This window comes from Dicentrarchus labrax, unplaced genomic scaffold (assembly GCF_905237075.1).
Source record: "Dicentrarchus labrax unplaced genomic scaffold, dlabrax2021, whole genome shotgun sequence".
In the NCBI taxonomy this organism is placed as follows: domain Eukaryota; kingdom Metazoa; phylum Chordata; class Actinopteri; family Moronidae; genus Dicentrarchus; species Dicentrarchus labrax.
This window is the reverse complement of record NW_026136702.1, coordinates 26,442,777-26,468,184: the sequence shown is the minus strand read 5'-3', so window position 1 is coordinate 26,468,184 and position 25,408 is coordinate 26,442,777. Positions and strand designations below refer to the sequence as shown.

Here is a 25,408-nt window from a genome sequence, read left to right as displayed (position 1 = left end):
CCTCCTGCCATGGTCCTGCTTGACTCCCATTGCTAATATCACTGATATTATTGTTATTATTATTAGTAATATTATTAATACTACAATTATTATTATTACTATAATCACTGCTCATTGTGCCCCATCGTTGTCATTGTCATCATCTTGACGGCTGTGGCTCAGAGGCAGAGCGGGTCGTTCCTTAATTGGAAGGTTGTGGGTTCGATCCCTGGCTCCTAGTGCCACATGTCGAAGTATCCTTGAGCAAGATACTGAACCCCAAATTGTGTTTCTGTTCAATGGGCTTTGCCATCACTGAGTGAAAGGGTGAATGTGGCACGTAGTGTAAAAGTGCTTTGAGTGGTCGGAAGACTAGAAAGGTGCTGTACAGGTCCATTTACTATTTATCATCTTCTTCATGTCCATCATCATCATCCCCATCAGTCAGCATTAGTGTAGTTGTTGCTACTGTTGTTGCTCTGCACCTTTGTCTCTGTCTCTGTCCTTCTGTTGTTACCTCTGTTCTCTCTCTCTCTCTCTCTCTCTCTCTCTCTCTCTCTCACCCCAACTGGTCGAGGCCACCCACCTAGAGCTGGGGTCTATCCGAGGTTCCTGCCTCTTAAAAGGAAGTTTTTCCTTGCCGCCGTTGCCAAATGCTTGCTCATGGTGGTACTGTTGGGTCTCTGTAAATAATGTTATAAGGAGTTCGGTCTAGACCTGCTCTATTTTGAAAAAGTGTCCTGAGATAACTTCTGTTATGAATTTGCGCTATACAAATGAAATTGAATTGAAATTGAAATAGCAAAATCAAAATATGCTATCATGTTGTAATAAACATTTCAAACATGAGTTGCCTGACTGAACTGTTTATATAGATCATATATAACTCTTGTGATAATTAATTCCAAATTATTGTTCTGCATCAGTAATAGTGCCTCCTACTACTAGTGGTCCAGTGTCTGTTACACCGTAAAACCTGACAACCCATCTTGATAAAAGTATGCATCCAAATAATTCCAATAAAGTGTAAAGATTTGATGTTTGATGTCACATAAAAACCTTGCTACCATTTTGATAATCTTTTCATTGTAAATTAAGTATATTAAGTATATTAAGCTGTGTGTAGGATTAAGTGTCATCTAGCAGTGTAGCTGAAGACTGCAGCCATTTCAATACAGCTCCGCCTTCCAAGGGTGTACAGGACAAACTACGGTGGCTATCTAACTCGTGAATAACACAAAAGACCCTATCTACTGTAGAAACATGGTGGTCCAACATGGCGGACTCTGTAGAAGGAACCACTTAGAATGAGCTGTTTCTATCTACAAAGGGCTCCCTTTGTAGATAGAAACAGCTCATTCTAAGTTAACAAATCAAGCATAATTATCAGGTGATTATACACTAATGAAAACATAACATACCGTATCTTTATGTATTTATATTTGGACATTTGTGGTCAGATTAGTGTCAAAAATTTAACATTATACAGTATATTTATAGGGTAACAACATGCACAGATTTTGACAAATGATTTGCACCACATCACATGCAGTCTCTTTTGTAGTAATGTGAAACACTAGAAATGCAAAAACACACATTGTGGCTCAGAGGTAGAGCGGGTCGTCCACTAATCGGAAGGTTGGCTGTCCGATCCCCGGCTCCTCTTGCTGCATGTCGAAGTGTCTTTGAGCAAGACACTGAACCCCAAATTGCTCCTGATGAAGTGCATCGGTGTATGAGTGTGTATGAATGATTATTTTCCATTCTGGTAAGCAGTTGGCACCTTGCATGGCAGCCACTGCCATCAGTGTATGAATGTGTGTGAATTGGGTGAGTGTGGCATATAGTGTACAGTGCATTTAGTGAGACTAGAAAGGCAATATATAAGTACAGTCCATTTATCATTTACCATTTACTCTACAGACACTAAAGTATCATAACCCCATCATTGACTCTGATGTTTCACAAGTAATTCTACATCATTCTTAATGTGGTAGGGATAAGGGATGTAGGGGATGTTCCATTTAAGGAAGGGATGTGCCTACCATATATGGCATTCTGAGGCAGTTCTGTATGTAATTAAGCCTGTATGTGCACAAGTAGATGGATGTAGAATAGGTGAGTTTTATTATTGTTCACTGCATAAAGTGAGAACAATTCCAACTTTGCATCATTGTACTATTGTCTTATTGTTTATAAATTCCATTTTTGTTTTTTTATATATCTATATTTATATCTGTAGTCTACATAGTAGTTAAATGATTATATTTACCTTTATTGCTTTATTGTCTTTGAGCTGTATGTCTATTTCTCTGTAGTACACTGAATCTGACTCTGTACTAGCAGAGTCAAGTTTCTTGTATGTGTGAACATATTTGGCCAATTGAGATGAAGATAAAGATTGTTCTATGCATGCTTTGATTAAATGGTAATGGCCGAACCAACAACCTTCCGATTAGGGGACAACCCGCTCTACCTCTGCACCACAGCTGCACCACATTAATATATTTAACCTGATACTGGTTACTTGTAGGAATTAATGCAGTAACTGGGAGCCAATCCAATCAGCTCCAATTTATACCAAAAATGTAAACTCTGAATAGCTAAAACTTCCACTGGAACATGCAGGCCCCAATCTATGAACAGGCACCATCAAGCGTTAATTATTTTAAATCTTAGCTTTTGTCAGTTTCCCAAAAATGTAGATTTCAATATCTATTATATTGTTACAAAGCCACCTGGTTGCTGGTTTCTGTTGAATGTAATTTTTTTCTACAGGAAAACATAAAATTGAACAGGTCAATTATTTTCCACACAGTCTTTCATGGGTTAGAAAAGTAATTTGTGTCCTACACAATAGTACACATGTATTCATTGTTTTCATTCTGTATTTTGGCCAAAGTGCTAGTCTGACTAGCAGTGGCTGTGTTTTGTTATCAGTGCCTGTTGGAATACTTTGTTTGTACTGTTTGTACATCCAAACGCTGTACATGCCTGTAGCATTTTTTTAAGCAGTGCCTTTTTTTTGGCATAGAGCTCATTAGATCCACCCCAGTAATTGAATTAATTCCTACGTGACCAGTATTAGGTTCAAATTCTAACATTTACAACAAAAATTTGCTGGCTGCACAACAAAATCAACAGTAACTCGCCTAATTCTGATTAGTAGCAGATCTTGTCCACCTAAACTGACCGCAGAGATGCACTAGAGACTAATGTCTGTATGTACATTTCTATCTATGTGCTGTACACCCAAAATGAAGCTTCAAAACTAAATGATGGTGTCATATTCTCAAAGTAAAATAGAAAGCTTTGGCACAGTGCTTCAACAGAAAACTGTCCTTCCCATTTCGTACACTTTCTTGGCATGTTTTGCCTTTATTGGATAGTGACAGTAAAGAGGCAAACTGGAAATAGTGTGGTATGAAAAGCAAGCTGGAAGCGAACCGGCAATGGTTGTGACCATGCAGGCACTCCACATACTTTTAACTCTTTAAAGTGCCAGTATCAGATGTAACATGACAGGTGTCAGTTGCTCCTGTTACTTTGGCTACTGAGTGGAAAAACTAGCAATGATGATATTTACTTTTGGAGTGTATTGTAGACCTATTGTAGTGGACTGCATTATTATCTGCAGGTGTTGCCATTTTTGTTAATTTATACTCTGAGGCAGTGGCAGATACAGGGGTGGCACAAATTCTTCATTTGTGGGCTCTTTTTTTCAAGCAAATATTGATATATGTGATTGTTTGCAATTAAATCTACTTATTTATTTCTGCCACACCTTAAAGTCTCCATGCCACCCCATGAGTATTTCTCAAGTCCACTCATGCTCCAAGGTTAAATTAGACAACACATCATCAGGGACCTATGTGCATATGAGCTACCAAGGTAGAAAAGATGGACGATGGACAGTCAAGTGCTGGCTGATCATTAATATTACATACTGAAAAATTTTACTTTTCGTTATGCTGAGTGTGTGGGCAGTTATGTTTATTTGACATCATGGTATTAAAGGATGAAACCTGGGGTTAATAACACATGTGTATCGAGTTGGTCCGTTCTCTGGGATATGTTTTCATGCTAATTGACCGTGACCGGTTTTTGCACAAATTAGCTTAATTAGCTTTGTGGGACCTGTTGCGTCGCGACACCCAAGAGACGCAGTGTTTTGTACAGTCAGTACAGATTTCCCCTCTCTGATAAACAGAGTGTACTCGAAACTTTTTTCCATGTCCCGAAAATAAATTGGAGGCAGCGACTCATACTGGAGGGACCAGATGGACAGTTATCCACTGAGTAAGTACACTAGACAAGTTGTGTTTTACATCGGTGCAATTATTTTTGATATATTGAGCAAATTACGTTTGTTTTAGTTCACATTGCCAGCTGTAAATCTTGATCATTGAGCTGCATGAATGACCTAACCCCTGACCGTTTTCCCAAGATAGCGCCTGCCTGTATATGCGAACACTACTGTTGTTCTAAACTATCTTTTTAATAAACTGTCTGTACACTTACAAAATGCTGCGGTTTATACATAGGGGCCCTCACTATGCTACCGTGTAAGTGTGGTGCTATTTTGAGTCTTGTTAGTGGTATAAAAAGCTATTTCTTTTCACGTTACTCTGTGCCCCATTGACTAGCGTTATAAGCTAATTAGCGGTTTGTGCTAAAACCGGTCACGGTCGATTAGCATGAAAACATATCCCAGAGAACGGACCAACTCGGTACACGTGTGTTATTAACCCCAGGTTCATTTTGCGCCGGAATTGTCCTTTTAATGAAGTTGAAGCGAATAAACAAAACTGAATTCAAAAGGCATTTAAATTAAGATAGAGTAAAAAAATCAGAGTTGTGACCTATATTTAAATGTAACACAATTGTGTTGACCCTCTATAGTGCTGTAAGGCAGAACAACTGTAACAACTTCAACCTTAAACATTGGCAAGACACTGTAAGTAGATATACAAATTTTGAAGTTCTTCTTCACAGGAATCATTTTGAATATCACCGTCCTTCAATGGGCAAAAGCTTTTGGCACATGCACACTTTTATTTTGCTAATGCTCATAAGTGGACAGCCAGCACAAAGAACACAGTGGAGATGTTCCCACAGGCTCACATTTTTGGCCTGTGTCAAAACCAAGTCTGTGAACTTGTACAACTCTCAGACATGAGACAGAGACTCCTGATGACTTAGTCGTTCTCTTAATTTCTGGAAGTCTCCATATTTCCCCTGCTAATGTACTTGATGAATTGGCGGTAGAAGGTTACGATTCGTGCTTGGCCCAGCTTGAAGGCCATGGACATGATAGCCATGCCAACAATGATGAAAAGTGAGGTTAGCATGAAATACTTGGGATGATTAGGTACAATGTCACCAAAACCGATGGTTGTGAGCGTGATGAAGCAGAAGTAGTAGGGGTCAAAACCCTTAAATTCAGTTTCCCACAATGGTAAAATCAAACCACCAAACAAAATATAGGCAAACACGATGAAAAGAATCAGTACAAAAGGTACATCCAGCATTTCCATTCCATCCCCTAACCCTGTGAAATCCCATATGGCATATCCTTTTGGTGGTGGCGGCAGCTGGTCTAGCTCTGGGCAGGAGAGGCTCCTGAGTAGTGGGACCTTTCTAAGTAGGTTCTCCCTGGCTAGAATCTTCTCAAATATCTCTTTGTTGTTTTGGAGCTGGATAGACTTGTGCCGTACATCCACCTGGCTGTGCAGTACCTGCCGGATGTCGAGTGGTTCACGGACTACAATGTCGTGACTGAAAACAAAGGTACCGTCCTCCAGGGCCCGGTGACTTGAGTCCCCAGCCCTTTTCCGAGCCTTCCACGGTGACCAAGTGTGGGAGCGGAGGATTTTGCAGAATTTGTGAATCCGTACATAGGCTCTGGACATCAGCATAGCTAGGAAGTCTCCTACATCAAGGATGACCAGAAGCATGAGAGGGATGCCCACCATGGCATACAAGACACACACCACCTTACCAGGCAGAGTAACTGGATAGATCTCCCCATACCCTGTAACAGCAATGCAGAACATGGGTTTAAAGACTTAAAATCTGTGACTTAGCTCAAATCTTTGTAGGTGATAAGGCAACAGAGACACAAACACTCAAACTGTAACCACAGCAATCACAACATGGAAATATAAAACCATGGCTTTAAGGATGTTTCTATCAAAATGAAAGTTCAAATGTGGAGTGTTTCTAGGGTCCAGGCCTCACTGACAATAACACAATTTTATTTCATTTCGCAGGGGTTGTGAAGCTCAAAAAAATGTATTCACTGTTTTACAGATGCTTTTTTCACAGTGTAACCATATGGGAAAAAGTATTTTGGGGCCATGTGTGCATCACATGATGGATGCTACTACTGCAGTGTTTTTTGGGTGGTCTGCGTGTCAAGTTTGCCTTGACCCACCCTGGTTAATGGTCATCACCTACAGTATCTAACGTTGTGGGCTTACTGGCCATATTGCTGGCACATGGTGTACTTTCTGCCAGATACTTCATTCTGGTGGAAAAAGCTTTAATCAATTTAATTTTCAACTTATGGATAACACTTTACCATCAGGGACACAAAATTGTGAGTAGCTATAAGGGAACAAATGAGGAACGAATGAGGAACTAACTGCCAGTGAACCATTAGTTTTTGAGAAACTCCCAAGAAAATTTTATAGAGTAGGTGGACTGGAGAACATACCTATATTAATGTATCATTAGTTAATGATTAGTTCATGAATATGTGTGAAACGATCATACTGGCCACTTTCTTTATCTGAACCAGCCGGCAAATGGGATGACTCATTATACCTATTAATGATTCATCAACTATCAAGTTGTCCCTGATTTATTCTTCACTTCATTCTTAATTAACTAATCATTAACTTGTCCTTAGCTAAAAAATGTTATTAGGATTTATTCATTAAGTAATGGTTCACTAGCAGTTAGTTCCTCATTCATTCCTCATTTGTTCACCAGTAATTTCCTAATTATGTCTATGTGTTGGTAAAATATGATTACGGGGTTGAGATCCTCCCTGCCACAGCTTATAGACACATGCAAAAACTTTTTTCACTGATATTAGATGTATGACTGTGATCAAGTTCTGGATAAATTAATGTTAACTTGGCTGAAGAATGATAATATGAAATTTGATTGTAGTCAATTTGGAGAATCTGATTTCTCCATGTTGGTCCATGTACCTCTGATGATGAAGGATGATAGGCACTAAAACTTTCCAATCAGTGGGTTACCATAACTTAATCATTACAACTCATGTTTTTTTGTAAAAAGCGAACAGGAACTGGACCAGAACTAAAAGGCAACAATATAAAATTTTCCCCCTTGTAGTTCAGTTCAGTTCATTTGGGCCAAATTAACTGATCTACATTCGTGACCACACCCTGAGACCTTTTTGATTGGTCAGTACCTATCAAAAGTAGTCAAAGGGAGGAAAAGGGACAGGGTGAAGGCTCACAAATGCACTTGGGGAATAAAGGCTGGCCTGTGAGATCTGATCCTACAGACGAGCTACTGTAGCTCAAATTGCTGAAAACGTTAAAGGTTCTGATAAAAAGCTGTCACAACACACAGTGCCTCACATTTTGTTGCGTATGGGGCTGCGTAACTGCAGACCAGTCAGGGTGCCTAGTTGTTATGTAATGTTATGGCTGATCGGGGTATATTAATATTAAACAGTAAGAAATATGCTTTTTCGAACAATGTACAGTCACACAATGATACAATGGCAGACAATAGTATATCTATATGCCTTGAAGTCTTGCCTTAAACCCTCATTATAGTGGTTGTGGAGAGATAAATGAAGTTCCAAACCAACAACACAGAAGACAATGTGCTTTCAACCTCTAATAAGCTTTCTGTGGTGATGTAAAAAGCATTCTCCTCTGAGAGTGCCCTCTCTATAGTGAGTTGTGGGCTTCCTGTTGCAAGTAGCCATTAGCTGGCCTCCTTTAACCACTTATCTGTATGTATCTGAGAGTAACAGACTTACTAATGTATCTTCACAAGGTTTTTACACATCTAATCATGTCAAAGAAAAGAGCAAGCTCCAGATAGTAGAAGTAAATAGTTTCCAGTGTGTAATATTTAGGAGGATCTATTGTCAGAAATGAAATATAATATGCCTAAGTATGTTTTCATTACTGTATAATCACCTGAAAATAAGAATCTGTGTTGTTGTTACCTTAGAATGAGTTGTTTTTATCTACAGAAGCAGTGGGCCCTCTTCTATGGAGTCATTAATGTTGAACCACCATGTTTCTACAGTAGCCCAGAATGGACAAACCAAACACTGACTTTAGAAAGAGTCTTTTGTGTATTGCACACGTTTCACAGCCACCATAGTTTCTCCAACACACTTGGAATGGGAGAGTCAGGCCAAGGATTTCAATCTAGGGCGGCTGTGGCTCAGAGGTAGAATGGGTCATCCACTAATCGGAAGGTAGGATCCCCGGCTCCTCCAGCTGCATGTTTAAGTATCCTTGAGCAAGATACTGAACCTCAAATTGCTCCCGATGCTGTGTCATCGGTGTGTGAATGTGCATGAGTAGTAGAGAATGCTTTGCCATCACTGTGTGAATGTGTGTGAAACGGCGAGTGTGGCATGTAGTGTAAAAGAGCTTTGAGTAGTCGGAAGAGTAGAAAGGCGCTACACAAGTACAGGTCCATTTACCATTACCATCTGCAACTACACTGCTAGATGCAATTCATCGTGAGAAATGTATACAAACCGGCAGTGACAGCAACACAGGCAGAGGGAATGTAACACCATGGCGCCACTTTATCTTCATATAGCTAATAGCTGTTTGCTCATAATCTCATATATAAACTTTATCAAATGGAATACATTATGCACATTCAGTTTTTATTGACTGTGTAAATCTGAACATGATGTTGATGATAAAAGCAGGAGAAAACATCAGGGAAGATGAATATCCATACTAAATTTCCCGACTATCTGCCCTGTACTTGATGAGATGTCTTGCCCTGAAAGAAAGTGCTAGACAACAGACAGACTGACCAACATGATTGTAGGGGTCCATTAATGTTGTCCCCTGCCAATATGATGACAGTGAAGTTATGATCACTTCAGGGAGCAACCAATGAATACCCTGCAGTGAAATACCAATTTGAATTGCAAGATTTTGAAAGTTTTTTTCTAATAAAATGTGAATGGGGAACTGGCCCCATAGGGAGGAATATGCACGTCTGTCAGCCTTCAGATATTCCTACCATCCAAAAACAGCTGCTATCTGATAATAAGATACACCAGCCACACAAGACAGGTCGCCATAATCTTTTTTTAGGATACCAGCTTGTTGGTTTGCTATCCAGTAAGTATTGCAATAATTATGTGTCTGTACTGTAAGCTGTGAACAATATGTTCTGGGTACAGAACAAAGTGTCTCTTGGCTGCATTGTCAAATAATCTTGTATAGATTTTTATAGATGATTCCTAATGACTTTGGTGACCCCCCTGACCTGTTAGTTCCCCTTGACTAACACATTTCCACCAAAATGTCTGCCCCCCTCAGACCAAACTGTCAGAAGGCACACAAAATACCTCAAACTGTTTTTTAATAGTCAGTATTTTTGAAGAATTTACTTTTACAATTTTACATCAAACAACCTACAGTTTATATTTCCTGCTCCTTTAGAGCTTTGATTCGATCTGACCCAACCAAAGAGGTCCATACATTATTTATTTATTTTATTTTTTATTTATGCAGATTTTTATACATACAGGCGCACATAGTACAAACAAAAAAGACAGTAAACCAGACAATTAAAACAACACATACAGCCAGCACTTACTCATTATATAGAAAAGAAAATATATAATTATACATGTCGATTCACTGAACAGATGTCCCAGAAAGTCTACTGACACAGATTGAGTCAAGGAAGCCTGAGCTGGAGGGGGATGGCAAAGTCTCAGTATGGATAATTAACAAAAGTAAAAAAAAAAAGAAAAATAGACGGTCCCAAAAAAAGGTCCCAGTTTGTGGTCTATCCTTCCTGATGTATTCTATGAAAGGGCCCCAGATCATCTTAAACTTATCTTGTTAGTTAGACATAGAAAACCGAACTTCTTCAACGTATAAACAGGAAACTATATCATTTAGCCACTTCTTGAAGCAAGGAGGGGAAGCTGACTTCCACTCCTGTTACTGTTATAAACAGCACTGTACAAACTGAAAATGTCAACCCAGAACCTTGTGAGCTTAGAGCAGGACCAGAAAAGATGCCCAAGAGTTCCATCAGCTGATTTTTATTTATCACAAGTGGGGGAGACAGCAGGAAAAATTCTGTTCAGTCTAGTCTTGGAATAGTGCAACCTATGAACTACTTTAAACTGAATGAGCTGAAGTCGAGCATTAATAGAGCATGCTTTTATCACCCATAGCTCGTCAGAGATTACTTGATTACTTGATTCCTTGATCCACGCCTCTTTAATATGGAGAGAGGGGTTTGCCATAATGAAGAGGTTAACAAACCGAGCGATCAAATGTTTGGAGGTGGGAGGTCTGGTCATAATATCATAAAAGTCATGTTGTATGGGGGTCGCATCTAGGCAAGAAAAACATTGCTTGACAAAATTCCTAATTTGTAGATGACGAAAAAATTTATTAGTAGGGAGATGGAACTTAGCCTGGAGCTGGGCAAAAGATGCAAAATGATTATCAATGTAGAGATCCCTGATAGTAGTTAAATCTTTATCTGATCAGTGTTTAAAGACAGCATCCATCAAACCAGGCTTAAAACAGGGGTTCTGACATATGGGAGCATGAATTGACATTTCTGGGAGGTTCAGAATTCCCTTGCTTTTTAATTAAAATTTTAATAGAGTTGCAGAGAAAGAAATTATTGCGTAGCAATTTAATTTTATATTATATATATATATATCAGGTTTTGAGAATAGAATGACTAAGAAGAAGACACCAGTAAGTGATACAGCATTACTAAGCTCAATCTCAGGCCATCTAGGGCCGGGCCCGCCCTCCTCTGCACCCCCAGCCGTGGACTGATTCCAGAAAACCCATGCTCTGGCGTTACAGGCCCAGTAGTAATGCCGAAAGACAGGCAGGCCTAAACCACCCTCCTCAGTGGGCTTCTGTAAGTGGGCCTTTGAAATACAGGGGGGCTTGGAGGCCCAGACAAAGGGCATGATAATAGAGTCTAACGTCTTAAAAAAGGAAGAAGTGAGGAAGATGGGCACATTCTCAAATAGATAAGTAAATTTAGGGAGCACGACCATTTTAACAATGTTGACACGGCCAATCAGTGAAAGGGGGAGAAGTTTCCATTTATCTATCATACACTTGAGCCTGTCAATCAGATCCATATAATTAAGTTTAAAGAGAAGTCTTGGATTTCTGGGGATGTTAATCCCCAGATAAGAAAAGTGGTCATGGATAACTCTGAAGGGCAAATTGAGAAGAAAACTGGAGTCAAGACCGTTAGACAGAGGCATAAAAACAGATTTCTCCCAGTTTATAGTAAACCCAGAGAATCGCCCCCAAGGCCATCTATCAGGTTAAGAAGGGGTGAAAGGTATGTTTTTACATCTGAAAGAGTCAGAATTACATCATCTGCGTACAGACCGATGGTACACTCAGATGTGCCGCACCTTATACCAGAGATCTGGGGGTTGGCTGTAATGGCTATGGCCAGCGGCTCAAGAGCTAATGCAAAAAGCATTGGAGAGAGGCAGCAGCCCTGCCTGGTGCCGCGGTGCAACGGGAACGGGGGGGATCTTTCGTGGTTGGTTAGAACAGAAGATTGGGGACCAGCATAAAGCATTTTTAATATATTCATAAATTTCGACCCAAAATCAGATTTGTCAAGAGCAGCGAACATGTATCTCCACTCTACCTGGTCAAAAGCCTGCTGTGCATCTAGTGAGATCACAGCGGAGTGGGGCAATTTAGTTGAATAATTAGCAAATTAAGCAAACACCTTGTGTTTTTTGTTTTGTCGTCTCGGTCCTTTTTTAAGAGGACACAGATATGGGCGTCGCAGAGGGTATGAGGGAAGGTACCATTTTTCACTGAGCAATTGACCATCCGAAGCAAGAGGGGGGAAATAACGTCAATGTGCGTCTTGTAAAATTCTATCCCAAATCCATCTGGACCGCATGCTTTGCCACTGGGAAAAGAACGAATAGCATTTCTGATCTCCTCCGGTGTCCAATTCTAGTCTTGCGGACTCAGAAAGGACTGGAATGTCTAAAGTATGGAGAATGCCTGTATCCGTGGCAGTAGATCTGGAAGTATATAGCCGGCTGTAAAAACAAAAAAATCTGTCATTGATCTGCTTGTGATCAGTTAATAGCTGACCAGTGAATGAGGAAATTTTATGTATTGCCCTATCAGATATGATGCCCTTTAGTTGCCTAGTGAGCAATTTATTGGCCTTCTCACCCAGCTCAAAGTGCTTCTGCTGTAGTACCAACAAGAAAGTACTCAGTGTAAACGATATTCAGAACACTCGCTGGGTGAGATATAACGGGTGGGAAGGTATAAACGCTGCAGCATATAAAACATCAAACTTAAGAAAATAAAGAGAAAATACAATAGAAAAATATGTGTATATATGAAAAGGTAAACGCTTAAATAAATACACATAACCGGGAGTATCAGTCAATATTAATACAATCCGAAGGTAATAAATAAAATTGTCCCAGTGCTAGATTTATGCACCAGAGAAAGCACACTGTGTGAAATGCTATCTAAACACATACATTATGCTGCATCAATGATCAACTAAAAATAAAAGTGTTAGATCTGAACATTTATCAAAATGCTGGATAGGAAAATAACTAATCCGAAAATATACACCTCTGGAAATGCCATGGACCCGACCCAAGCCCAAACATTTTTTTCCCAACAGGCAGAAGAGGCCAAACCCAAATTTCAATTTCCTTTTTGATATTTCACAGACTTGTGCATTGTTAATAAAATATCCATTCCCGAAATGAGCCTGACCTACTGCAGCATTTGGGGGTTGGGTCGGGTCCAGTTGGGTTTGGGCAGAGAATCAAAGCTCTGAGCTGGGAATTAAACTAGTAACCTTTCAATTACTAGACAGCTGCTCCCTCTGCACATCCTCTGCAGCGCTGTACACTACCTACTGTAAAATACATACAAACATGGTTAGTTTTCTAATCTGAGTGACCTGTTAAGTCCATTAAAACGCTCCAATTAATTCAGAACGCTGCAGCACGAGTACTGACAGGAACTAGAAAAAGAGATCACATCTCTCCTGTACTAGCTTCTTTGCACTGGCTCCCTGTAAAATGTAGAATAGAATTTAAAATCCTCCTCCTCACCTTTAAAGCTCTTCATGGTCAGGCCCCTTCATATCTTAAAGAGCTCATAGCACCCTATTACCCCTCTAGAACACTACGTTCTCTGAATGCTGGGCTACTTGTGGTTCCTATAGTCTCTAAAAGTAGAACAGGAGCCAGAGCCTTCAGTTACCAAGCTCCTCTCCTGTGGAACCAGCTTCCAGTTGTGGTTCGGGAGGCAGACACCCTCACCACATTCAAGAGTAGGCTTAAGACATTCCTCTTTGATAAAGCTTATAGTTAGGGCTGGATCAGGTGAGTCCTGAACCATCCCTTAGTTATGGTGCTATAGGCCTAGACTATTGGGGGATTTCCCATGGTGCACTGAGCTCCTCTCTTCCTCTCTCTTTCTGCACTCATTCATGTTCCATTAATGCATGTTACTAACTTCACTTCTTCCCCGGAGTTCTTGTGCTTTCTCGTCTCGCAGGTTCTTGTCGATCCTGGTGGTGCCTCCTGCCCCGCTAGATTGCCATTGCCAATAATGTTGTTGCTGTGCACCTGTCTGTCTGTCTGTCTGTCTGTCTGTCTGTCTCTCTCTCTCTCTCTCTGTCTCTCTCTCTCCCTCTCTCTCTCTCTCTCTCTCTCTCTCTCTCTTTCACCCCAACTGGTAGAGACAGACGACCACCCACCTAGAGCCGAAGGATCTGTCCTAGGTTTCTGCCTTTTAACAGGCAGTTTTTCCTTCCCCTTGTCACCAAGTGCTTGCTCATGGTGGTACTGTTGGGTCTCGGTAAATAATGTTTTAAAGAGTTCAGTCTAGACCTGCTCTATTTGAAAAGTGTCCTGAGATAACTTCTGTTATGAATTGGCGCTATACAAATAAAATTGAATTGAATTGAATTGAATTGAATTGTTCAAATTCGAAAACTGAATTTACTTACAAAACAAGGAAGAACAATGCGCACCAACACACCGAGGCGGACATTTGTGGCTCCATCTTGCTTAACAATATGATATTACATGATAAATATGGGCTCATTTCAGGTAAAAAACATTTTATATAGGCTATACTTAAGTCTTGACTTGAAACTAGGTGGAAAAAGCAGTTCAGTTTTTTTAGTAAAAAAACTATAGAAACTATTACAGTAAATGTCTTTCGTTTTATTCTTTGTCCATTTGGTGAAATTTGTTAACACAACAAGCATGAGGAAGTATTGGTTCATGTTAATTGAGATGTCTACATGACTGTAGATGTGTTCATATTGTACTAACTATTTGAACTTCTTAAATCTTGCCCCTGACAAATACTCCCTGTAACATTTGAAACACTAAAAAATGAGCAAACCCACTGTGGAAACTAACTAAAATGAAACTGAAAGGAAAACAAAAATGAAAAACACAAAACTCCAACATGGTAAGTACACTTTTTTCTTCCAAACAGTCAGTGCTTTTACACTAAATGCCACATTCACACACATTCATACAGTGATGTACTGTATCTGGAGCAATTTAGGGGTTCAGTATCTTGCTCAAGGACACTTGAGTTTTACTTTATTATTTCTTGTGATGCTCAGTATGAAAGCTTGAACCCTCCTCCAATAAAATGCTTACTGCTCCAGTCCACATTTACAAGAAATAAACAAAAGTGTCAACAGTTGTCATGTGTAAAGTACAGTATTATTATGAGCAAAATCAGGCCCCCTGATATGTATACATATGGCTTACTGCTTGTCACACACACATTGACTAAGTCGCAGTTATGTAGCAAGCGCTTTTACTGCCTGGCAACGTCAATACAAGGAGCTGAGTGCACAGTCATTAGCATCAAAGTGCACCAAACCATAAGTAACACAAACCACAATAGAGAAAATAAACAGAGAATAATGAGATGTCAGGAATCACTCAATGTCACACAGGCTTGTTTCTAAAGGCCTAACAAGTGATGTTTCAGTGAAGTTTGGGCACCTGACATCAGGGTGTTTCACAAAGTGAGTCTAGCTAGTTTATCAAGGTTATGTGTAAACTTGGAAAGCAACGATCCATCAATCTGGATCTGTAGTAATGATTGATGATCTAATATCATTGGGAAGTGAAAACAAATATCCCTATCATCATCTTTAAGATATGCTTTTATTTTAAATTCCTATGGCACGCTTGTGTCACCCAAGCCCCAAGAAGTGTGCCAGGCTTTGAAACCAATTTGATGTAGTGGCCAAATGGTGTGATTACAGCAATGGTGTCCATGACGTGATGCACACTGCCCCAAAAATACTTTTTCCCATTAGCTTTCATTGTGAAAGAAGTGGCTGTAGAACGGTGGATACAGCGTCATAAACCCCTGCCTAATGACTTCACATCAGAATATGATCCATTTGGTCCAATAACATTTTTGGCAGTCTAAAAGAGCTCTCCTTCCTAAACCTTCAATATTACAGTAACATTTGTTATCTCTGTAGTAACAGGGGTCCTTTAGCAGGTTGTAGGGGGTCCCCAACAAAAGGAGGAATAGGGTATTATAACTTCTATCACCTCTTTCAGAGTTTGGTTGAAACAACAAGGGAAGACACAGAGATGGCAATTTTGATTAATTGTAACATACACTGGGCATAACATTCTGCAAGTGAAGTGGTTAAAACTGATTATCTAGTTATCATGGCACCTGTCAGTGTGTGGGATTTATTATGCAGCAAGTGAACATTTTGTCCTCAAAGTTGATGTGTTAAAAGCAGAGGCTAAATTTTGATGGCTTGACGACTGTGTCAGAACATCTCCAAAACTGCAGCTCTTGTGGGGTGTTCCTGATCCACAGTGGTCAGTACCCATCAAAAGTGGTCCAAGGAAGGAAAAGCAATGAACTGGAGACAGGGTCATGGTTCATTGATAGAGTGAAGGGTGGCCCATGTGGTCTGATTCAACAGACGAGCTACTGTAGCTCAAACTCATGAAAAAGTTCATGCTGGTTCTGATAGAAAGGTGTCAGAACACACAGTGGTACTGTTGGGTCTCTGTAAATGTTATAAGGAGTTCGGTCTAGACCTGCTCTATCTGAAAAGTGTCCTGAGATAACTTCTGTTATGAATTGACGCTATACAAATAAAATTGAATTGAATTGAATAACATTATGATCACCAGGGTGGTCACCTAGGTGGTCAGAATGTTATGGTTGATCGGTGAATAGTGATCCCAGGTTGAGGGGATTCCTTTAGACAAAATCCACTTAAATTGGAGGTCCATAGTCTAATGTGCATCTATTGAGGAGACATGAAAAAGTTTGGAAACACCTGCATTATCTGTCACCAAGACATAACAGCGTTTTGACAGTTTAGCTGAGTTGAAATCCTTTGCAGAAAAAACTTTGTGACTGTTTTTTCCCCCCTCATCCTCAGGATTCCAACATAAGATCAGGTGGTTAGTGTGTTCCTGCTAGCTGAAAACGTGTCTGCCTGCTGCCTCGGCTGCTGAACACAACGTTGATGGGAGTGCTGAACCAAAACTGTACAGTTGCAGGATGTAACATTAAAACAATTAGCTGAAAGAGACTGAAAAGCCCCACAAAGCCGAGGGAGATAGTTGTGTGATAATACCTCACCTACCCTATAACTCACCTGTTTAAAGCTTAAAGGCAGGTGCCATCACAGATGGATGTTTTCAGTAGACAGGTTTCATTCAGCCCACCTCATCTCCACCCACGCCTTACCTCTTTGCCCATTTTTGGAATAGTCAAGAACCAGTCAGGACTGCCAACATGCTGACGGCCACACAAAGCTCGGTATTGTTGGCTCTAATTAGGAAGTTATTGATAACTAAGCCTAAACTGTGATAAATTCAAAAATTGTAAAAGATTTCAAGTCAAGTTGAAAACAAGTTTGATCTATACTGAGCAAATTAGTTATGAGCGAGAGCTTGCTTTAAAATAAGAAACATGTGAGTTCTGAGTTAGAAACACTTAATTCAGAGTTATTTGGACACTCTTAACACTTAAGTTACATAAGAACATACCAAATAAGTGTTATTATTTATGTACAACAACTTCCTTTACTTTACTTACTATCAATAAGCTGTAATTAGGTTAGTTATTGAGGGAAAACTCTGTTAATGTCCGATAGTTGTAAGATATGGTCATGCAGAATACGGCATTAATAAGTGATTTATAATCATATATAATTATACTAAAGAGCCATTGTGCTGCTAATATGAATGCTAATAGGAAACTAGTTAATGGTGAATATGTGTGAGTGTGTATATAAATATATATACATTATATTTATATTATAGTTGTATGTGTATATGCACATCAATCTGCAGTTAGTATAATAATCGTGTTGTCTTACCGACTGTTGTGAATACAGTGCAGCAGAAGAACATGGAGCCAAAAAAAGTCCACCTTTCAGGTCTCTGGAACCATATGGACTTGAACCCTTTTTGCATCTCAAACTCCACTTTATGTACTATGTCCTGATGTGTGATGGAGGCGTTAGCTGAAAATAAGGAGAACATGTTTAGTGTAGAGCTGGGAGCAATGAATGTTTAAATATTGTTAGTATCAAGGAAATATTCACGTCCGGGTCCTGTTTCCTACCAGCATTAGAATGGGAAAAAAATAGATGTCGATAGAACTTCGGTTGCTGATATCAGAGCGAACCACGGCAGATACATGTGACCACTCACCGGTTAAGTTCTGGACGGTGCGGACAATCTGTCCCAGGAACTCGCGGTACTCCTGCTGGGTTGTGGACGCGCTCTCTCCCTCTATGTGCTGGAACAAAAGCGCACCCAGCGCTGCGTACGCCACCAGAGACAGACACAGCAAAAGGTGAGGAAAGAGCCTCCAGAAACGCGCGGCGCATTTTCTGGACTCTCCCTTAGCGCTTATCCCTCTCTTCACTGCCACTGACATCTTCCTCTTTCCCCAGCTCCGACTGTACAGTCCCTCTGGAGAGCGTCCGTCAACCTGGCTTTATGCTCCAGCAGTGTGTGCGGAAGCTGCTGAGCCAGTAAACACACCACACCATCCATACGCGCATTACAAACGCTGCTATGAGGTCCCCGGGGAGATCCATTATTGACTCTATAGACTCTTTCTCCCCTGACTGCCTGGGGTCCTGGGGGAGCCTGATGGAGACTCTGACAACCTTCACAAACATTTACACTACAGGAAGTCAGTCATCAGTTTAATCAGATCAATTGTATCCCAGCAATCTAAACAGAGGATGTTTTGTTATTTACTAAACTAAAATAAAAGTAACAATTATAAAAAGGCTATACATAATAAACCTAACTAATGCTTAAATAATGCATGAAGAAAAATGCAGGATGTACCATAAATTCATGTTGCTCACCACAAACAAATGATCAAGTCACTATACTCTATGTGATTAGTTCACACTTAATACATCATCAGTTAAATTGAATTAATCCAAGTTTAAAGTACCTTTGAATTACCTTAACACCAAATATGCAAATAAAGACAAGAGAAAAGAAATATCAATAAGATGACTTTTACTATAGGTCAGATATTGTTTTTCATTATTAAAAGTCAGTCAACTGTAAGGGATTACAGGTTTTTTGTGGCTTGATAACTAAATTACATCTAATTCCTTACTCCCCAAACCAGATTATTTGTTAATGTTTTTTTTTTTAATGTAAAATCAATGTAGTGGAGCTGAATACAATATTTCCTCCTGAGATGTCATAGAAATAGGAAGAAGTATTGTATAAATGTAAATACTCAAGACTTAAAGCTGCAGTAGGAATTTTTCAAATAACAAAAAGTTCTTTTTTGTCATCTTCTTTTTATTTATTTATTTTTTTGTCATCTCTAGTTATTTTAAAGTTATCTACTGCAGCTTTAAATCATCTTGCTCCACTCCACTCCCACTCACTGCAAATGCAATTATGGTCCTCTGATTTCTAAATGCAAATAGTCTTGCTCTCTATCATACACCAGGGGCAACAGGTGCTGCAGGATTTCTATATTTAGTGAGCCACGTGAAGGCCAATTGTGGGTCAGACAACAACTGGGAACTCTTTCTGCAAATACCTCAAGACTATTATAGCCAATATATTTGGGTTGCTACTACTTTTAACTAAAGTTACAGAGTTTAATATGAACTGAATAACGTTGAGTTTATCAAATATTTATTTATAGGAGGTGATCCACTGAATGTACAAACTAAAGACAGCACTCTGTCAACGAGACACTGTCCCAAAGCACTGCAGGGCGTGATCTCATACACCATAAACCACAGCCACAATAATGACCATAATTGAACCAACGCCTCTTTGATATATCTGTATAATTGCAGATCTACTGGTTTTGATTTAATTGTGTCTACACTTCAATCAATCAAAGATCAATTAAGACTCTGTAGGAAAGCAGGAAATTGGCCCTGAAAGAGACCAGCATGCTAAAAGTCTGTATTTATCTAAGAAAGTGATTTTGCAAATCTACAGAGCAATATTAAATGTCATATTTTATTTTATCAGTAATTCTGAGAAATACATTCCCTCCCATATCAGATATAAACTTTGTTTCATTAGTATCATTGGTAACGTGTTTGCCCTACTACTTCATGTCAAAATTGCTGCTGTGAAAAAGGTCTGTTGTTTTTTTGGTAATGCTTTGGATCAAGGCCTGAAACATACAGTGTAATTATTTAGTGTACCAGTACTGATACATACATGTAGGTAACCTAGCAAGGCAGCTGGACTTGCAAGGTCATGTGTGAATCCAGGGTTCAACATATGTGTTTGTGTCTGAACCACAGCGTCCTGTGAGGAACTACTGTCAGCTACAGCATGAGCTACAGACACGGTTTAATGCTAGGTGTGTGTGACGACGTGTGTGAGAAGAGACTGCTCAATAACAACAATGCTGGCTGCTAAAGAGGTTAGCGTAAGATGCTGCTAGCATCAGTTCTATCAGAACTGGAGAGTATTTCTTCATTGAAAGAAGAGCAAAGAACGGCACTGAAGGCTCCATGGAAAATATGTTTTCACTCTTCTCCTGACTGGCTTCAGTAAGAGTTTGACTATGTTATATGGTTCATTGACTTGGGTGGTTGAAGTTTGCCTGTGATGGACTGTGATATACAAATCAGACTTTGACTCCGGTTTTACTTTGCTCTCAATGTACAAACACAGGTTAACAGTATAAGTAAACAGAACAAGTTCAACCAAAAAAAGACATAGACTTATATGTACAGTTATACATATCTATAAACAAACATGTGTAGACAGTAGACAATAGAGTAGAAAGGAGTGCAAAAGATGCTGACATTTTTTTTTATGTGCATGGGGTAGGTGGATATAACAGTATATACAGTATGCAAAGAAACAGAATTTTCAGCAATGGAAAAAAAGGAATGAATGGTTTATTAAAGAGTCCTCGGGTTATTGTACAGGGTAGTGATGGCCTGTGGGTAGAAACTGTTCCTGTGTCCCCGTTTCCTGACTCTGGACAGGTAAAGGTCCTGAATGGACAGCAGGTTGGCACTAATGATTCTCTCTGCAGTCCTGACTGTCCGCTGTAGTCTGTTCTTATCCTGTTTGGTGGCAGACTGGTCTTTCGAGGTGCAGTCATTGGTGTAGAGGGAGAATAGCAGCGGGGAGAGCACACACCCCTGGGGGGCGCCAGTGCTAATTGTCTGGGTGCTGGATGTGATGTTCCCCAGCTGGTCAGCACAGATTTTCAGCAAGGATGGTTACACTCCATCGGGTCCTGATGCCTTCCTGATCTTCCGTTTCGGAAAGACCTGACACACATCATTTTTACAGATCCTAAGTACAGGTTGGAGGGTGTGAGGGGAGGGGTGGCAGGGTGGCAGGGGGTCAGCCAGTTGATGCTTCTCCATAGTGTGGGAGGATGGTCTCCTGTAGTTGGTGATAATCTGCAGACCTCCCCACACTGACCCAGGGTCGTCTGCTGAGAAGCTGTGTTCCAGTATCTCCTCTTTGCCACTTTGACTTCCTTTGTCAGCGTGTTTCTGGCCTGCTTGTACAGGATTCTGTCCCCACTTCTGTAGGCCTCCTCCTTAGTCTGATGAAGCTGCTTGAGCTTTGCTGTAAACCAGGGTTTGTGGTTGTTGTATGTGCAGAAGGTCTTAGTTGGCACACACAAAAACTAATGTAGGATGTCACAGTGTCAGTGAGTTTTTGTAGCTGCAGCCTCAAAAACACTGCAATCAGTGCAGTTAAAGCAGGCCTGTAGTTCCAGCTTTGACTCATTGGTCCATCTTGAACACAGGCTTAGCAGATTTAAGTTTCTGCCTGTATGTCAGGATAAGATGAATCAGGCAGTGATCAGAGAGTCCGAAACCCCTGCTGTCTCAGTTTAACGAGCCCTCCGGCACCCTTGCTCTGTGTCTCCAGCATCTCCAGCAAATCCCGTAGACAGCTGCTGCTCCTCCAACTAACAACTTCGGAAAAGATACTGGATCAATTAAAATTGGAGCTATAAATTGTGCAGTGGAGAGTCCAGTGTTTAAGAGCTCATCTCTGATATATGTGACCAGAGAAAGAGAGCAGAGGCTAGAACAAATAAACAAAAACACAAAAAGTACTAGAGAGCACAGTACCGAGGGGACATCTTGATCTTATGATCAGATGGTTTAACCAATCACTTGCCGAGTGTTTTTTGAAAGTGCCTGCCCTTTTCTAAACAGCTTCCAATAACGACTTTTCAGATGGTTCTGTGTAACAAACCATCTGGCAAAGTGAGGTTAACATGTAGGTACAAGGGAACAAAATCTTAAGTAAGGGATATTTGTACCACTACCGAAACTAGGGTACAGTATGAACATCTGACCATGAACAATTTGGCATTTGGTAGGAATTTAAAGCTGCAGTAGGTAAAAACAACCAATCAGAGCCGAGACAGATGGAAAGACACTATGGATTGGTGGCTTGAATACAGTTGATTGTTATCAGGTCGTCAAATATCGATGCTGGGAATGAGGCTCAACAATCAACTGTATTTCTTGGCTTTAATTGGTTGTTTTCATTCAGACCTGGTGGATTTTTGCAAATGCCATTAGGAGCACTAGGAGAAACCTGATTATCTTTCTTGTGTACTACTGTCATGATATAGTGAAAGCTTTTATATTTAAATTTTGATATTAGGCAATGACTTTTAGTAAAGTTGTTCAGTGATTGTAGTTTTCATCTTCTATGCTTGCTCATCACTGCTTGCAGCTTTAATTTGCATTACTTTTGCAAAGCTGGGTGAAATATGATCCATTTATGAACACTTAATCAATGTCTTTAACTTTTGAACCAATCTGGCACATCTTTTCACCGGTGACCAGTAGGTTTTTTCAGCAAGTATTTTCACATGTATTATATATATTATATGAATGGTTCAGTGGTCATCAAAGTTATTAAACTTATTTCTTATTTTTTCTAATTTCCATATTAAAATCCTCATTCAAAATGTTTTAATTTATGAATATGCAATGTGTCATGTATCATTTCTAAAGTTTTGACTGGAAAGTCCACTGTGGTTCAGAGGTAGAGTGGCTCATCCACTGATCGGACGGTTGTTGGTTCGATCCCTGGCTGCTCCTGCTGCATGCCGAAGTGTCCTTGAGAAATAACATACTTACTACAAAATGTGTGAATATTAATGAAGTTCAATTCAATTTTATTTGTATAGCGCAAATTCATAACAGAAGTTATCTCAGGACACTTTTCAAATAGAGCAGGTCGTCTGTCTCGACGTTATGTCGAAGTGTATAAAGCATTTTGAGTGGTCGGAAAAGAAAACTAGAAAGGCGCTATAAGTACAGTCCATTTACCATATTCAGTGTATGTGCACTAGTGGACCTTCGTGTTTGGACTAGGACTGACTTCCAAACTATTTGTGATGTCACACATCATGCTGGTGGGCCCCACCCCTTCAAATCAGATTTTCAATGAGCACAGAGAAACTTTCACGCATACGATAGACTAACAAACTATAGAAACAAGAAGATACACTGATTTATGACTGGAGGGGGACTTAAGAGTTCATCCTGTGGTGAGCATTAACATCTATACCAAACCTTATGGCAATCCATCAAATAGTCACTCAGAATAAACAATGTCGCTCTCATGATGACATGAAGAGTTAGGGGATCAGCAAAGTCATTATGGCTTTTAGTCATAAGTTATATTGAGCATACATACGTCAGCACACTGACAAAAACAGTGGTGTGATCTGGAATAATCTGCTCAATAATGTTGGGTGACATCCTATAACTTAATTCCGTTTTAGATCAGATAGAGCTGTGTGTTTATTATTATTTATTATCCATTATCATCCATTATTTCTTATGGAGCTGGAGGCTTGCTTAAATATTTAAAGCTGATGACAAAAGAAGTTGTGTACTTTGGCAGGGCAGTTCTCGGTTTAATGTAATAATGACCATAATTGGTATAAAACAAGCATTATACAAAAGAGGGGCGGGAATGTTGGCTTCTCTCTAAAATGCAGCACTTGAACAGTCCTATGTCTGCTCAGCATCAGTGGAATAAACATTTTGGCTGGCATTCTGGTTAAAATAAACACCCATCAGAAAGTCACAGTGCTCTGGCCTCTACTCATCACATCAACAGCGACAGCGTACCAAAGCAAACAGTCCCAGAAGAAACACAGCGATGTCATCCCTGGCCCTGGACACCATGTCAAAGCTTTTAAAGGCAAACTCAGTCTACGTTAATGTGACTTATTATGAGATGAACTTGGAGGGAACCTTTTGTAGGCCTGCTAAATCCCTGCAGACTGTGTTTATATTTGAGGTTAATTTTTTAAAGAGCACGTCACATGACAGATTCAGCATGACACATGTGGACCATACTAAGCCCCATGCAGGTGGTCTAACAGTAGTCATAATACAGTATGAGTGCACGGGTGGTGGCTTTTTCACAGTAAAACACAAAGATTGAGCTTTCTAATGAGAACTTAAGTAGACACATTTATGAAAGGGGCAATGTTTAAAAGACGTATGACTGCACCCCAATGAAGTTTTACTGGAAAACCCAAAGACTAAAGGCAGATTTATAGCTGTGTATGGGGTTAACACCCTAGCTACAGCAGGTGCAGGCAACTAAACTCAGTGTTGGGTCAGATAACTTTCAAATGTAGTCATTTAGGGAATACAAATTACATGGCAATTTATGTAATTAGTAATATAATCCATTGGATAACAAACAAATTTAATCTAATCTGAGTTTTTGTTCATTCAAAAATCAAACATTGCATTAAAAAAACAGGATGCAGCCACAAAAGTTTAAGTTAAATATAATTTTTTTCAATGCAATGGGAGCCGGCAATCAAACCGCCAACCTTCCAACTAATGGACGACCTGCGCTACCTCTGAGCCACAGCCGAACATGAAGTGATGACATGTCGAAGGTTAAAGGTCAAAGTCACTGTGACATCATCCTTTTGTCCCATGTTTGTGAACGTCAAAAGTCACTGTGACCTCAAAAAGACCTTGACAAACACATTTTTGGTCATAAGTCAAGTACTGATGTGGTAATTATCCCAAAATTACACACATATGTTTGATGGGATACAATGATGATGTGATGACTTTCTTTTATCCAAAAGGTCAAATCACTTAACACTGTGATATCTTAATGTCCTCAAAAACACCATCACACAGAACAGGAGGGGAAATTGTGACCATATTTCACAATTGGTCCGACACTGAATTGGTGACACGTTTGTTGTTGCTGTGTTTGTTAAAGTAAAACTTGCAGAGCAATATATTACGTAATAATGCTGACTTTTGTATAATGATAACACATTATAAAAATCAAACATCCATGTCATCATCACTTTTCACTTTCTGCCTCTTTCTGAATTTTAAGCATAATCAGCCTCATGTGACTGTCAAGCCCTCCACCTCTGTCTAACTGTGTGTTTGATTACGGGAGGGGAGTCAGGTTACCAGCCGCCAGCCATCAACATCATCCTGCTCTGCTTCATATACCTGGTCCCCGCCTCAACAGTGCCAGATTGTAAACTGTGTTCCACAGTCAGTTAGGCATTCAGCCTTAAAAAAGAAGCTAACTATTCTTTGAATTTGCCTCACCATTAATTTGTGTTCTCCTCTG

At 39.8% G+C, this 25,408-nt stretch overlaps 2 protein-coding genes across 5 annotated transcripts in view; both read right to left on the bottom strand.

Annotated features, from left to right (window-relative positions):
• Window positions 1–25,408, bottom strand: part of pla2g4f.1 (phospholipase A2, group IVF, tandem duplicate 1) — a 78,226-nt gene that overhangs the window by 28,003 nt on the left and 24,815 nt on the right. The gene's annotated exons all lie outside the window — the stretch shown is intronic.
• Window positions 1,403–18,286, bottom strand: kcnk18 (potassium channel, subfamily K, member 18). The gene is made up of 3 exons (XM_051424090.1): window positions 17,978–18,286; window positions 17,641–17,787; window positions 1,403–6,013 (listed from the first exon to the last, which is right to left on the bottom strand). The coding sequence occupies exons 1-3, from the start codon at window positions 18,204–18,206 to the stop codon at window positions 5,190–5,192; spliced, it is 1,200 nt and encodes a 399-aa protein (XP_051280050.1). The 5' UTR covers window positions 18,207–18,286; the 3' UTR covers window positions 1,403–5,189.

Coding starts and splice junctions, on each gene's coding strand:
- kcnk18 (XM_051424090.1), bottom strand. CDS start 18,206: ATGTCAGTGGCAGTGAAGAGAGGGATAAGCGCTAAGGGAGAGTCCAGA. Junction 17,788..17,977: donor CACCGTCCAGAACTTAACCG/GTGAGTGGTCAC, acceptor CCTTATTTTCAG/CTAACGCCTCCATCACACAT. Junction 6,014..17,640: donor CACTGTATTCACAACAGTCG/GTAAGACAACAC, acceptor TTGCTGTTACAG/GGTATGGGGAGATCTATCCA.